Source organism: Bombus pascuorum, chromosome 14 (genome assembly GCF_905332965.1).
Source record: "Bombus pascuorum chromosome 14, iyBomPasc1.1, whole genome shotgun sequence".
Lineage (NCBI taxonomy): Eukaryota > Metazoa > Arthropoda > Insecta > Hymenoptera > Apidae > Bombus > Bombus pascuorum.
Genome location: NC_083501.1, coordinates 5,214,095 through 5,229,388, shown reverse-complemented (window position 1 = coordinate 5,229,388; position 15,294 = coordinate 5,214,095). Strand labels below are relative to the sequence as shown.

Here is a 15,294-nt window from a genome sequence, read left to right as displayed (position 1 = left end):
AGTATGAGGTTGTTATTCGTAAAAGAACCATAAATGGAACGAGGAAACGATGTGCAAAAAGATATTTAAAAAAGAAACTTTTCCTCTTATGGTCATTGTTAAGTATAAGGCTGTTATTCTTAGAAGAGTCACAAAAGAAACCTTCTCTCCTATGATCATTGTTAAGTATGATGTTGTTATACTATCAATAAGTATAAGGTTGTTATTCTTAGAAGAATCACAAGAGGAACGATGTACAGAAAAATATTATTACGACATCCTCTTATGATTATTCTATAAAGTTTCTTTTTTAATTTTTCTTTCTTATGAGTTTCTTTTTTTAATTTTATACCAACCAGATGCTTTCCGGTGCTATGTGTATATTTTTATATATTTTATATGTATATATACTTTTACTGAGCAAAAAACTGTTTCACGTTTTTCCAAAGGTAAATCACGAACAAACGACCGAACCGATTTTAATCAAGAGTAACAAGCAGCTGGCTGATAAGTAGGTTTCCCTTGGTACACGGGAAGCTCATTTTACGTCCTACCGGAACACGGATGGAGGGACTAGGTATGTAACTAGGTATCCACGGTGAAAGGCGACGTCGGTCGAGCTTTCGTCTTAGTCGCGAGCTTGCGGAACCACCAGTCGTTTCTCGCGTCTCGTCGACGAAACACATCCCCCAACCCTCTACGGAAAACATCCCTTCGCGTCGTTTCTTTCTCGTAAAATTTTATTCTATTCTTATCGAACGCGAATCTACGAAAATAAACGTTTTCCATCTAATTCTCACGCTAATTTCTGTTTAATTAAACTGGCCATTTTTTTTTTTTTCTTTTTTTTTCGAAGAAGAAGGAGAAGAATCGAAAAGGAGTATATTATTTTGTGCGATGTTCATTCGTAAAGGTTGATCTTTCCGTATAATCAATTCGATTATCGTTTTCTTTGTATTCTTGTTTAATATTCTCGTTCTTTTAAAGGAAAGTGATAAGAATAAAAAGGATATTATTTCGTGTTATTCATTTTTATTATATCTATTGTTTCTTGATTTAATCCTTTTCTCCGTATTTTTTTCGGAGGAAAAGAAGAAATAGTAGAAATATGAAGGATATTATTTTGTCTGATCGATGTTTACCCGTAATTCGTTCATAAGGGTTGATGGAGAATTTTAACGAAGTGACGATTAGTTTTGGTGTTGCTTTGAATTTTCTGTGACACAATGAGAGATAGGACATTTAGCTGAGAAAGAGAAAAAAAGTTTAAATCGTGAGTCATGGTGGATAAATTACACGAATATGAGGGTTTCGCTGGCAGGGTGCACGATGTCAGAGACAAGTTTAAAGAAAAATGGGAGACGTGGAAAGAGTGGAAGAATGGGATACCGATGGACCAGGGGATTAAAGGGTTCTTGAATCATCTACGAGGACCACCCAAATTGGAGAGGAGTTTGAATGATTACGCGCATATTTACAGGTATTTGTTCAATTATTTGCGCGAAGGTCCTGAAAATAATTAACTTTAAACGATAGAAAAATACAAAGGATATATTTTATTTTATACTTTCACCTCTAGAAAATTCATTTTCTGAAAACAAAAAAATCAGTTTCTCGGCTTATAATATATTAAAATTCAGTAAAAAAGGACAAATCTAAAATAACATAGGCCATAAATACGTATAAATATCTTGTAGAAAAAAGACACGAGGAGAATTGGTACGAATATCCGCAGCTGTGATGGGAATCGAATTTTCTTACGCCGCAGAAACAGCGTTTGTTTCACCGACTTTATTAAAAATCGGCGTAGATCATCAGCATATGACCCTCGTCTGGGCACTCAGCCCTCTCATTGGTTTCTTCGTCACACCGATTTTGGGAAGTCTAAGTGATAGATGCAGACTAAAATATGGAAGAAGAAGACCGTTCATTCTATTGCTGGCTCTTGGAGTTTTGATAGGTAAAATGTTTTTGTGTAATTTATGATAATCGTTTATGGAAAATTGAAAAATATATAGATATCTGTAAATGGCAAAGAGCAGTATTCATTATGATATTTATTTGTGAAATAGTCAATAAAATAAATGAAGTAAGTTTTGTATGCTTACTCGATTACAAAAAACGACTTATTTTATGATATACTTTCTACTTACTTTTCAAGGATTAATACTAGTTCCAAATGGGGAAGATATGGGATATGCCTTCGGGGATGTTCCACCTACGTGGACCAACTATACAGTTCCCTTAGGACATCGAACTACGGCGAAACATGCACAAGAAGAGTCACTGAAACCTCCGTCTCACTCTTGGGGAATTTTCTTCACAATCCTAGGCACAGTTCTGCTCGATTTCGATGCTGATGCCTGCCAAAGTCCAGCCAGAGCTTATTTACTCGACGTCACTGTACCTGGCAAGTAATTAAAGTTGTTATTTATAATATTATTTAATTATCTACACACTAACTAATATTTATTATCGTTTAATTATTCATCATACAATTTATATTAATTACTAGATAGATATTTATTGAAATTCAAAGCCATTAGGAGACCATAAAATGGACTTGGTTTACATATATTAATTATTATTTAACTACTTATTTTGAATAAAAGAAAACTTTTATTCTGAATAAAATATTTTATATTTGTTTTAAACTAAAATTGGAATAAAATTAATATAATTTGATGCGATGGTTACAAGAATTGTTTATGATCCCATAATCGTTATTGCAAATTTTTCTTTTCACAGATGATCACGCTAAAGGTTTAAGTACATTCACCATAATGGCAGGCTTGGGAGGATTCATGGGGTACGGACTAGGTGGAATTAATTGGGATGCTACTACGATAGGAGTTATGTTAGGTGGACATCTTCATGCTACTTTCACTTTAATTACGATTATTTTTGTTATTTGTGTATCCTGTACCATTACCAGCTTCAAAGAAATCCCATTGGAATTGTTGGAAAGTGACGAATATCGTCAGTTACAGGAACAAAAGGTTCGTTTAGTATTAATTAATTATTAAGAATAATATTAATAAATATACTATTACTAACATTAATAACGATTAATTTATATTGCTTTAGAAATAAAGAATTAGCTTGGATAGTTTTCCTGCATTTTTTAAGCATTTTTTTTTATTCTCGAAATTAATTCAGGCATCTGCTGAAGAATCGGAGGATCAGCCAAAGGAACATGAAAAAATCATCACAGATGATTGTGCTTCTTATGGCACCTTGGACAATGATCAAGAGATTGCTACGAAAAAGGATGTAAGTCGATATATTTGTTTCACAGAATATAAATCAAAAATAAAGTAGTAATGATAAATAAAGTAATCGTATCTTCTTCCTCTTTTTCATAGGAGTTTGCTCTGAAACCTCTTCCAGTTCAAGAACCGGAGAAAAGAGTTGGTCAAGTCCCTATGATACCAGATATACCCATCCAAGACACAAATTACGTTGAACATGGTTTCGATGAAAGTATCGAAGGAAATCCAAAAGCCACATTAAGGGAATATCTTCTTTCTATCGTATATATGCCACACAGTCTTCGTATGGTGTGCCTAACTAATTTATTTTGTTGGATGGCACATGTATGTTATTCCCTGTACTTCACTGATTTCGTTGGGGAAGCTGTTTATGGGGGGAACCCACAGGTATTTATTCATTAATCAATTATTATACTTTTATTACTTAGTTTTAAAAATTACACGTTTGCATAATGTATATAATTGAATTTTTATATTTGTATAATTTAATGTATTATTCGTGCAAATTACAGGCTCCAGATGGTAGCAAAGAAAGAGAATTATACGAAAGTGGAGTTCGCTTTGGATGTTGGGGAATGTCTATGTATTCATTATCCTGTTCCTGTTATTCAATGATCATCGAGAAGCTCATAGAACGCTACAAGTAAATATCTTCTTTTTTTTAAAGAAGTAATTTTTATTTGACAGAATAATTCCGTAATTAATGATAGTATAGTTTTACTGGAAGTTTAAACTTCGTTTTATTTTCTATTTAGATTCTTTTTTATCAAAATAATTCTTCATATCAATGTTATATATTCAAAAATTAGTTTTCTAGTTCGTCTTTTATTTAAGTCCTTCAGATTTTATTAAATAAAGGACTGTAATAAAAAAGAATCGTTTTTCTGGTAAAAGACGTATAATGTATCATGTGATTTAACAGAGCTCGGAGGGTATACATTTGCGGCCTGCTGTTCTATAGCACTGGTATGATGATGATGGCGTTGACGAAACATCCCGCGGGAGTAATCATATTCTCTTGGACCGCAGGTGTTATGTACTCCACATTATTCACTATGCCATATCTTCTAGTTGCACATTATCATGCTTCATCAACAGTAAGTGATATCTTATATCTTGAAAGAGTAATCCCAAAGGAATCGATCAAAAAATTTAAATCATTCAACTAAGAATGTCATGATTAAAAAAATAAAAATTTATTCAATTCACAATTTTATCTTAGATTGGATTAGGACCAGAATACTCCTTAATTATGAAAAAATATATATAATTTAAAACAAACCATATTTTCTCGTAACAAATAACATTCAGAATTTCAATAAACCTTAATAATTTCCAAAGTTTAATAATACGTACCACATAATATATCCAATTTTTATATTATTAGAATTATTTTATAAATAACAAGAATAATTTAATAAAACTCAATGGACGAGAAGTGTAATGCCATTAAATAACGTAACGTAGTAATGTATATAACAGACGTATATATCAAGGAGAAATTGAATTAGTCGACTTTGTAGTTCGAGGTGACAGCCGAGGGTGAAGCCGTTCAAAGCGGGGGAGTGCGTGGTCTTGGCACGGACGTCGCAATCGTCTCCTCTATGGTGTTTCTGGCGCAGTTTCTTTTGTCCTGCTGCCTAGGAACGATCGTCAGTAAATCTGGGACCACTACAGCCGTTGTATGCGTGGCTAGTACCCTCGCCGCCTGCGGAGCCATTTCTGCAACACAGATTATGTATTTGGATCTTTGAAGTTCCTTTGGTAAACAGACGTTAATTATTTTTATTTTTATAATTTATTATTTAAAGAATGGATTTTATATTTGACTAATTTGAAATAATAGCCCTGGAGAAATTATCGTATTATATATTATGATTTATTATTATTAATAGAAACTAATATAAATTTAAAATTTGAGTTATTGAAATTTAAAGGGAAGTGTCTCATTTTTATATTTAATTAACAATTCTCTTCTAAAATCACTTTTGAAAAAATTAGACTGCCGTCAAAGTGATCTATTTTTCCTTCTTTTTTTCTTTTTCTTTTTAGTGACACTGAAATATTTGAATTATTTTTATTCTTCAAATTAATACTAAATTATAGTATATATTATATATATATATATATATATATTAATACTAAAGAGATTTTATTACTCTGATACTTTTGAAGTAGACTACACATTTGGCGACGTTGATTATTTTTATTTTTACTATCAAGTATAAGAAGAATAGTGCTGTCGTAAAAACTGTTCAAAACAATAATTGTTGCTAAAGTGATGTATACATATTGTGTGATTCTCTCTATATAAATATCTGCTGTATTAACATTTCTACATTTATTGTTATTAGCATTATTTACATAACAAAAGAAAATTTCAATGATTTGGAAAGATCTATGAAACGTTGTGCTTAGGAAATATAATAATGATATAATAACGATAACGATGCACAAATAGTGGCTCCGTGTATCTACGATACATCGTACAGTTACGATTCTATATAGTTTAAAGATACTTGTAAATAAATGTAACTTGTAAAAACGTAATAAAATACGTAGCATAATCTATATACGAATGAAGAATATACCTTATTAAGGATCAATTGATATTAAACCACAAATTTCATAGGCAAACTCGATTTCCCTAAAAATCAACCTACTTAGATCCACAATGTATCGCAGAACGTACCGATCCATATCAAAATCCTGTAAAATCACACAAAAAAATTATATTTTCATTTTTTAATATTTTTATGTTTCTATATTTTACATTTCTTTATTATTCATATAAAAATTTTTGATATATGAGAGGAGAAAAAAGAAGTGGAAAAAAACATAGTCTTTAAAATAATGACCTCGGTTCTCCATAAATTAATTAATCAAAAAGAATCACATTTATGACTAAACACGAAATTAATTTAATGAACCATCACAAATGAATTTACTTGTAGATCCAACTAACAATTGTCATACCTGTACTATTTCATACTGCCTGTTCTTACAAATTACGGGATAAGAGAAAAATATTCCAGATCGAATCGAATAAGAATAATCAGACATAACACCCATAGAGGTCCATTCATTCTCTGGAGTGCCATTCCATAAGATTTTACAGTGCTCTGCCAACGCATAAGCTATGGAATTAACGAGGCTTGGTCTGTGAGCAACATTTCGAATAATCTAAAAAAAGAAGGAAAATATCTTAATTAATATCGAATATTTAATTCTATTTCGTTTTCACGAAAATAATGCTATACTACATCACTTCACATCATCTTACAACCATTTAATGCAACTATTCCAATTTACAACTCCATACACGATTCACATTCGGAAAGTTTGAAACTTGGATAAAAGATTAAAACTTAATAAATGTAAGCGGTAAAGGTCAAATTAAGAAACCTTTATGTATCCTGAAAGGGCAATATTTAAAAAAAGAAATATATGCGTATATAGTTTCATAATTTTTATTTTTAATTGCAATTTTTAATATTAAATATCTTATTTTCATATATCAAAAAGTCGAAGGTCTTACTTGTGGAAGAACGTCAGTGATCCAAACTTTCAAAACATCAGCCAAAGGTTTCCCACAGGTGAAATACATATATCTGCAATCGGGATAACTATACCAGCCATTCGAACCCCAGATTATTATATTCTTTACTTCTGTTGGAAGACACTGTGCTTGTGCAGCAATCTGAAATTTGAAGAAAAAGTTGTTTGTTTAAAAATAAATTGAAATCATTAATAAATTAAATTACTTAAGTATCAAACACATGAGAAACACCAGAAGTACCTGACCCGCAGCAATATTTAAATTAAGTAAAGATAATGTAGTTATATTCTTGATAGGAATAGATTTCACATATTTGGATATGATTGTGGCAGCAGTAGTTCCTAGTACAATAATTCTTGCATCCCTTTTTACATACTTTTCTATAACTTCACCCTACAGATGGTATAAGATTTATAAATACTGGAAATGTTAATATTATATTTGGACAAGATAGGAATAATTAATATACATAAAACTTGGAAGTCAAAACGTATTCTTCAAAAAATGGTTCAAGGTATTCATTATCCTTAAAGTCATACTCTCTTGCATCACCAATACAAATTACAACATCTGCATCCTTAAATTCAATGGAAGCATCATGACCATAACTGATGCCTATTGATATTAAAATATCTTAGTAATTGATTATCTTGTTATTTAACTTAACATAATGCACTGAATAATATTAAACAAAAGTAAACCATCTTTTTATTACTGCATGGGTATTTACCATTTAAAACTTTGGGGCTAAAGGAAGTGAGTTCAATTGCAACACTTTCCAAGAAGGTCGCCTTGTTTGGTAACTCATAAAGGCTGACAAAGACAGATTGATTTTCACCAAACACATTATCATTCAACATTCTATACAAAAATGCACGTGCAAGATCTGTTGTACCATCTGTAACTATTACTTTTAAAACATTCTCTTTACGTCGAAAATAATTTCTAAGTATATGATCATTCCTTTCTAAATGTAATTTTTCATTCAACATTTTATTGCAAGTTTATATTCTCTATTTAATTATTTACCAAACGAACATCGACATAAATCATAGTATTATTTTGTTTTAATTCGCAAGAAATGGAGAAAAAAGAAGGTTTCTAAATATATAAATAAAGATTGTTAATTAATTACAATGAAGACATAATTGTTTATTAAGTACGTAAGTTATTAATACATTTTTCCAAAATCTCCTTCTTGATGCGTGGATAATCAGGACTCTGTTTCAAAACTTCATTACAAGCTTCTATCCCGTCTGCGTAAGCTTTTGCTTTCATTGAGCAATATGCTAATTTATAAGCCACAGACAATTTCGATTTTCCACCATACTTCCATGCTTCGCTATACTGTGATGCAGCTTCACGATAATTTTGCTCTTTTTCTGCAATATATCCAGACAATTCATGAGCTCTAACACAAGTGGCATTATGTTGTAAAACACGTCTTAAAAGATCATTTGCCAATTCATATTTGTTGGATTGAACATAAATATCTGCTAAAAGTAACCAACAACGTTCCAGGTATTCTGCATCCTCAAAGGTCCATGTGTTCTTGCTGACACGTTTTAGATGGTTTCGAGCTCTAGGAGTTTGTTTCAAAAGAATGTGGGCCATAGCCATGCCTAAAGCTGGTCCTACGTGATCTCTCAATGCCTCTTGACTAGCTAATGCTGTGCAATCCTGCAATGCTTTCTCCACATTGGATTTTTGCTTTGTAGCAAGCAGAAAGAAATTGCTTAACAATCTGTGCGTCAACATTTCATGTGGACTACCTTTAGGATTTAATTCCTGTAATAATAAAGTAATGTTTTTAAAATTCAAATTTTGTAGCACACTATTTTATTAAAAATTTTAAATCATAGATTTACTATGTTCTTTTTGCTCTTTTTTGAGTACCTGTAGCAAACGATAGGCTGTTTTCAGAGCCATCGTTCTAGAGTCCTGATATTCAGCATCATCGTCGTTAAAGATTTCATTAGAGAGGGAAGAATCATCATCCGGATCTAAACAAATCTCGATCATATTGTATATTGCCTGTTGACCCCACTCAGGATCACGTCTCGCGAAATTGAACTGACGAAGCGCGGAATTTAATCGACCCATACGCCAATCCAATAAACCCGCGCAATAATAATAGCCAGGTGATAAATTTGCACCACTCATTCCTAGTTCTGCTCGATGAAGCCATTCTTCAAGGTCGTCCATATCCCCTAAATTTGTTACATCGTAAATAAGTCTTGCATTGGGGAATTATAAACAAAATTTAAATTTTTTAATGAAATTCACCTGTTCGACGAGAAACTTCTATCAATCTCGCTAAAGCGGTCCAGTAAGTTGGCTGCTTCAGCAATAGTTGTCGAAAGTGAAATGCTGCTGTGTCAAAATCAACTTTTCTAAATGCAAGATCTGCCATCATTATGGAAGCAGCTTCATTGTTGGGATCCGCATTCAATAAAGCTGTACAGCTTTGAGCACATCGATCCAAATTATTTGTCTGTCATTTTACAGTGTACAATTATTAATAATTTCCTAAATGATACTATAAATTGCAATTATTGTCATTTTATTTGCGACTTACCTGCATATAAAGTTTTGCTAAGGATAACAAAGCATTTACATCCGCAGGCTTATGATTCAGTGCTTCTTTATAGTACGTAATAGCTTGATCATAATCTCTTAGAGAAGAGGAATGATCAGCCATTGTTAAACAGATATTTGCAAGAAGTTGTTTTTCCTCTTCCAAATTAGAACCTCCCATGCGTTGAATGTATCTATGTTGATTTTCCTTGGCTTCCTTCAATGCTGACAAAGCACCGTTAATATTATCTGCTTTTTCTCGTGTTTTAGCAAGCAACAGCAAAAGCTGACTACGCACTTCTAAACTCTTTAAATCAGAATCTCGTCGACCATCTGAAATATCAAAACTCATTAAAATAATTAAAATTAAAGTAGAAGAATAAAATATTGCAGCTAAAATAATTTCTACCTTGTAATTCTTGAACCAATGTAGCTTCTGCTTTATCATACTGTTTCAACTTTATGAACAACTTTGCAAGATCCAATTTCAAGCTTTTAAAGTTCTCTTGTTTCATCACATCTCTGTAATAATTTATGGCTTTTGTGTACTGATGCGTCTTTATAAGTGCCTTTCCTAGCTTACTTGCTATATGTACTTTATTTGTAGGATTCTGTTTCAAAGCTTGCTCATATGCTTCTATTGCTCTCTCCGGCTCTTGTATAGAGATATATGCATCACCAAGCATGCTATATGTCTTAGGACCAGGACAATGTTCAACCAATTCTCTACAAAATAAAATATTTCAACAGATTGAAAAAAATGTAACAAAATGTAGAAGTTTATGAAAAACAAACCTGAAACACATAGCAAAAGCGAGACGATCCTTTTTGTGTTTCAAATTTATCTCGGCTAAACGCGTATGTGCTTGCAAATAATAAAGTTGGTCTGATGTTACTTTTGCCAAGCAATCAATGGCTCCATCCAACTCACCCATTTCTAAAAGTAACTCTGCATTTCCTATTAATATTCTACCTTTCTCTGAAGTGTTCCCAAGTTTTATATTTGCATCTTGTATTATGTCAATTGCCTCATTGAAATGTCTCATTTTTCCATAAGCAGAAATTAGTTCCAGGTACAAAGTTGCCATATCTGATGTTGAAATATCTGAAGCTTCTGAAGTATTTTTATGTGATTGCATCTCAGCTAATGACATAGCTAACTGAAAACTTGTTATTGAGCCCTCTATATCATTTGTTTCTTTTTGAACCATGCCAGTAATTAAATGATAAATTGGATTGTCTCTGATTTTGAAATTGTAACTTAAACCAACTTCAAGACTTTGTGAAGCTGATTGGTAATTCCCTTGACGAGCTAGAATCTGCGCCATTAGTAAATGCGCTTCTGCGTTGGATGAATCCACATTGTCTAAAAGATTTCTTAGTATGTATGAAGATTCTTCTAAATTTCCACTTTGCATTTTAGCTTTACTCAGTAGTAACTGTGAAATACTCAAACCAGGGTATGCTTCTGATAATTGCTCTAACAAATACAAACTTGGCTCTTTGTAATTGGATACATTTTCCTCAGAATTTGTTACATCACTTGTTACAGAATAAACTAAACGTTGTTTGGAAATTTCTAAACATAAATCAGGATTTAATTTTTTCATATAATCATAACCATATGGTACATATTTACAGTTGTCCAGTATGATCGTAGCTGCATTGTTCAAATAATTCAGGACTTTAATGGAATCATTGGAGCTCAATTTGGCAGACATAAAAAGCAATTCTGCATCCACTGAATTAGACTGTATCTCCATTAAAAAATCTACTTGCTGCTGTGCCAAGCCCAAGGCATCAATCGAAGTATCTAAAAGCTGACAATGGGCTAGTCCCATCAAAGCAGCAAACGACGATTCGTTTATTCGAACAGCGCTTCTGTACCAATTCTCTGCATCTTTCACTTTACCCAGTGAAACATACAAGTTTCCTAATTCCACCATGAGATCTGCACTTTTTGGATTCTGTTGTAATGCCTTCTCAATGGTCCTAGAAACCTCCAATAAAATTCCTTGATGTTTGCAAGCTAATCGTGAAAATAATTGAATATTGTTCACCAAAACTGTGACGTTCTTTGTTTCTATAATTATCATATTTCTGAAGAATGACTGTAAATGTTTTAATCCTTCATTATAATTTCCATCCCTACAAAGATATACAAATGCATGTGCTTTTCTTGCATCCAAATTATTCGAGTCGATCGACATTATTCTATTAGCGGTCTCCAGAACTTGGTCCCAATCTCTCAATGCGAGTTGATTGTACAATTTTTCTACCAAGGGTAGACATAATTTAGGATATCGTACAATTAAAGAATTCAATGTTGATATTGCTCCTGTATAGTCACCTTGCTGTTGTTTGTATTTTGCAGAGCCAAGCAAAGCATTTATATTCTTTGAATCTTGTACTAAAACAACTTCAAACAAGTTTGGCTCACTCAAATCATTTTCGTTTGCAATAAATAAATCCACCCAAGCTTTTGTTAATAACACGTTTTTATTGGATGAATCAAGCTTGTAAGCCCTCTCTACATAATCTCTAGCTTTGTCAGTTTTCTGAGATAAAAGCAACACTGAGGCTGCTAAAGCTAATGCGTTTGAAGACGATTTTCGTTTCTCGTCTCTAATTCTTGTTTCGATTTGTATTATAGTGGCCTTTTCAACATTTTCAGTTTTCATATATGCAATATTCTGAAGAAGCAATGCTGTCAATATGGTATCTGCATTGTTCATTAAGTTTGAACATTCTTTGATTGCTTCTTGTACTTTTCCAGTTAATATATACGCAAGACTTAAAAGAATTCTTAGATATTCGTTTGCTGGATACACTTCACATGCTTCTTTGCAATAAACTAACATGCCATTGTAGTAAAATTGATGACAGAACCATTCAATTAAAGCAATATACTCTATTTCCTCCATTTTACCAGTAAAATAAGGAACAATAATGAATTTTAAATCATTAAGTGATAGCTTAATTCAATAATTATTCAAAATTGCAGCAATTATTGTAACGATATTTATTAAGAAGAATATATCAAAAAATCTTCTGGATCAGGTAATTCATATATAATGTCAGGGTCTAAAGGTTCTGAATCAGGTCCTTCTAAAATATGCGGTGGTCCAACAATATATTCTTCAAGAGCTGGATTCTTAATTGCAAGATAATACTTCTGCATGTACTCACATGTCAAGTACATATATAAATAATTCACAATAACATATGTAAATGCAGTCTACAAATATAGATATTAATATAGCATAATTTATAACAATAAACATTCATTTGAAGTTACAAGAAATTTGAAAATAAATTTTACCTCTGTAAGCAAGCGAGCTAAACCTCTTCCTGTATATCTATAGGGTACACTTATCACTTGCATGTCTAAAACCTTCCTCTCAGCTTTGTATTGTAATACTGCTCTTGCTGGTCAAAAAATGAAAAAAAGAAATATATTTTAAAATACTATTCACATTAACAATATAAAAATCAAGTTTGTTCCATATTTTCCTCTCAATTCTTGGGTCATGAATAATATTAGAAATTTATTAAAATAATCATTTTTCGGATCAAATATATCTTACAATTGTCATCCAATTTTACGTAGAAAAGACCTCGGTTTTCATTATGATGCACTGCATAAAACAACCTTGCAAATTTATTTCGTTTGATTTGTAATGACATAAGTGACGATAATTTGGTCACGTAACTCATACCATTTATTACATGTAAGATACTAATAATAATACATCTTTTAAAAATTTCAACTAATTATATACTTACACATTCATTTAAATCTACAAAATATGTATTTTTTAATTGAAGTTTTGAACATGCAATAGGTTAGGTTTTTGTTGTCAAACAGTTGCTTAGCAACAGACTCGACAGAAACATGCTATTTTAAAGGACAGTAGCGTTTCAGAATCTTTCATTTATGAATTTTATATAATTATAGCTTTATAGCAAATGATTATTGACACTGTGTAAGTTAATAATCTCAATAGCAATAAAACACATATAGATAAGTCATAAAAAAGAAAACAGTTTTCAATGCTATTGTGTAATATTTCACATACATTTATTTATTGATATTTAAATCTGTATCTAAAATATTACTGCTATAATAAGAATAGATTATTCTTAATGACATAATATAAATTTATCCTTAATATTTATCGATGATACATCATACCCATAAACAATAACACGTATTGATATAACAGTACTATGTCAACATAAATTTGTGCTGTTGCAAATACAACTTCATCCGGACTTAATTCTATTCTTCTTCCACCCATAATTGTTTGCACATCAAAATACAAGTACTAGAAAACATATAATAATGTCCTTTTATGTTTGAAATAAATAATATTTTCAATATATATATATATATATATATTAATTTTATATTAACCATTGATAATAAAATCATTCCTATAACTGAGATTATTATATGTAATATTCTTATATATGTAAATAGCAGAACTATCATTATCACAAAAATTGAAACAATAGAAGCCAGTCCAAAGATGATCAACAGTCCTGTTCTCATTGTTAAATCAAACTGTAACATTATTTATAATTATTATTTGTTTTATAATTATTATTTATGATATTTTCTGTTATTTTATGTCATACAAGTTTTATAGCTAAGTACCTTAGAAAATGTTGCAATAAGACCTATTCCTAATGTAATTAAAGTTGTCATACCTAATGCCATCAATATTACTTCAACTTCTAAAAAGACTGATACAAAAGCAGCTAAATATGACATAGAAAGTGTCTGTAAATAATAATTTTTTAGTACTGAATGTTAAATTGTATGAAAGACATCCAATTAATTATGGCTAAGAACCTTACCAATTTAGTTAGCCATATATAATTGAAAGGTGGATTGCGTCTAGCTCTTTCAGATATAGATATAGCGCAAAAAGAAATGGTGAAGCATATCCTAATAAAATTATGAATTATTTACTAAATAATATATCTAAAATAGTTGCAATATAGTTGCACTATTTACATACATAGCTATAATCCACATATACCAATGAATTATCATAAATTTTCTGGCAGCATCCCTGGAATAGAGTTGTTAAAATAAACACGATTCATAGCTTTAATCCATAAAGGAAATATTATTAAAGCATTGCTAAATCATAATGCTTACACAAACAAAAAGACTGCAATGATGCCAGAGGTAAATAGTAATTGAATTGTTAATATACAGAAAATTTTTCTAATGAAACTTCTTCTCACTGTGTCATCTTTAAAGTCGCCCATATATTCTGAATCATCATCATCTGGCGCCATTGCTCTTCTTCGTTGTTGTTCACGCCAAGCTCTATATAATTGTTCGTTCTCCCTTTCTCTTTGTGCTACCATTTCATCCGTAACTGTAGTAGTGTATGGTCCCTAATGAAAATCACATTATTAATAAATAAATAGATGTACGAATGTATGTAATTTTTGTTACTCACTGTTTTTATCTTCTGCCCTTTATACAAAGGGGGAAGTTGTGGAGGACCTGGTATAAATTTTTGAGCCTCTTGATTCTCTTCCATCAGATAATTGTCTTGATAATGTGCTATCAAATATTTAAATTAATAGTTACATACTACATCTGAAATACCAACTAAATGTATTTTTATATCAAACACATATTTCTCTGGACATAGTGAATGTGTTAATACACAAATATATCTTAATAAAATTGAATTTGTACAGATTTATACTTACAAAAAAGTTGTTCACCTTTCAATTTTATTTAGATGCAGAATTTCAGGACATTGATAAGGAAAATAATAGACACACATAAAATGTCAAACTTCTAATTCATAGATAAACAAATGAATGCTATGATGCAAACAAAATAAATTTTTGGAGTGTGTAGTATATAAATATACA

The 15,294-nt window shown here is 31.1% G+C and overlaps 5 protein-coding genes across 7 annotated transcripts; 1 reads left to right on the top strand and 4 right to left on the bottom strand.

Moving 5' to 3' along the window:
• The first annotated feature begins 379 nt into the window (after positions 1–379).
• Positions 380–5,824, top strand: LOC132913984 (proton-associated sugar transporter A). Of its 3 annotated transcripts, none has more exons than XM_060972713.1 (10): positions 380–556; positions 1,301–1,459; positions 1,677–1,939; positions 2,141–2,389; positions 2,728–2,978; positions 3,139–3,252; positions 3,345–3,638; positions 3,764–3,894; positions 4,174–4,348; positions 4,775–5,824. In XM_060972713.1, exons 2-10 carry the CDS (start codon positions 1,371–1,373, stop codon positions 5,003–5,005), a joined length of 1,797 nt encoding a protein of 598 aa, XP_060828696.1. In that variant the 5' UTR covers positions 380–556; positions 1,301–1,370; the 3' UTR covers positions 5,006–5,824. The 3 variants fall into 3 exon arrangements, with proteins under 3 accessions (XP_060828696.1, XP_060828695.1, XP_060828694.1); XM_060972712.1 differs by lacking the exon at positions 380–556 and adding an exon at positions 597–892 and having other exon boundaries at positions 1,140–1,459; XM_060972711.1 differs by lacking the exon at positions 380–556 and having other exon boundaries at positions 597–1,459.
• Positions 5,432–7,924, bottom strand: LOC132914003 (malate dehydrogenase-like). The gene is made up of 6 exons (XM_060972743.1): positions 7,541–7,924; positions 7,280–7,425; positions 7,051–7,203; positions 6,790–6,951; positions 6,228–6,434; positions 5,432–5,960 (listed from the first exon to the last, which is right to left on the bottom strand). Exons 1-6 carry the CDS (start codon positions 7,800–7,802, stop codon positions 5,847–5,849), a joined length of 1,044 nt encoding a protein of 347 aa, XP_060828726.1. The 5' UTR covers positions 7,803–7,924; the 3' UTR covers positions 5,432–5,846.
• A 23-nt stretch (positions 7,925–7,947) lies between these two features.
• On the bottom strand, positions 7,948–12,311 carry LOC132913982 (tetratricopeptide repeat protein 21B-like). The gene is made up of 6 exons (XM_060972699.1): positions 10,183–12,311; positions 9,797–10,113; positions 9,389–9,720; positions 9,097–9,304; positions 8,707–9,020; positions 7,948–8,598 (listed from the first exon to the last, which is right to left on the bottom strand). Exons 1-6 carry the CDS (start codon positions 12,309–12,311, stop codon positions 7,966–7,968), a joined length of 3,933 nt encoding a protein of 1,310 aa, XP_060828682.1. The 3' UTR covers positions 7,948–7,965.
• A 101-nt stretch (positions 12,312–12,412) lies between these two features.
• Positions 12,413–13,167, bottom strand: LOC132914001 (protein NATD1-like). Its single transcript, XM_060972741.1, has 3 exons — positions 12,975–13,167; positions 12,710–12,816; positions 12,413–12,625 (listed from the first exon to the last, which is right to left on the bottom strand). Exons 1-3 carry the CDS (start codon positions 13,102–13,104, stop codon positions 12,413–12,415), a joined length of 450 nt encoding a protein of 149 aa, XP_060828724.1. The 5' UTR covers positions 13,105–13,167.
• Positions 13,168–13,173: 6 nt separating this feature from the next.
• On the bottom strand, positions 13,174–15,241 carry LOC132913995 (protein lifeguard 3-like). The gene is made up of 7 exons (XM_060972732.1): positions 14,868–15,241; positions 14,558–14,802; positions 14,415–14,468; positions 14,251–14,341; positions 14,048–14,173; positions 13,805–13,954; positions 13,174–13,715 (listed from the first exon to the last, which is right to left on the bottom strand). The coding sequence occupies exons 1-7, from the start codon at positions 14,949–14,951 to the stop codon at positions 13,563–13,565; spliced, it is 903 nt and encodes a 300-aa protein (XP_060828715.1). The 5' UTR covers positions 14,952–15,241; the 3' UTR covers positions 13,174–13,562.
• Positions 15,242–15,294: the final 53 nt, after the last annotated feature.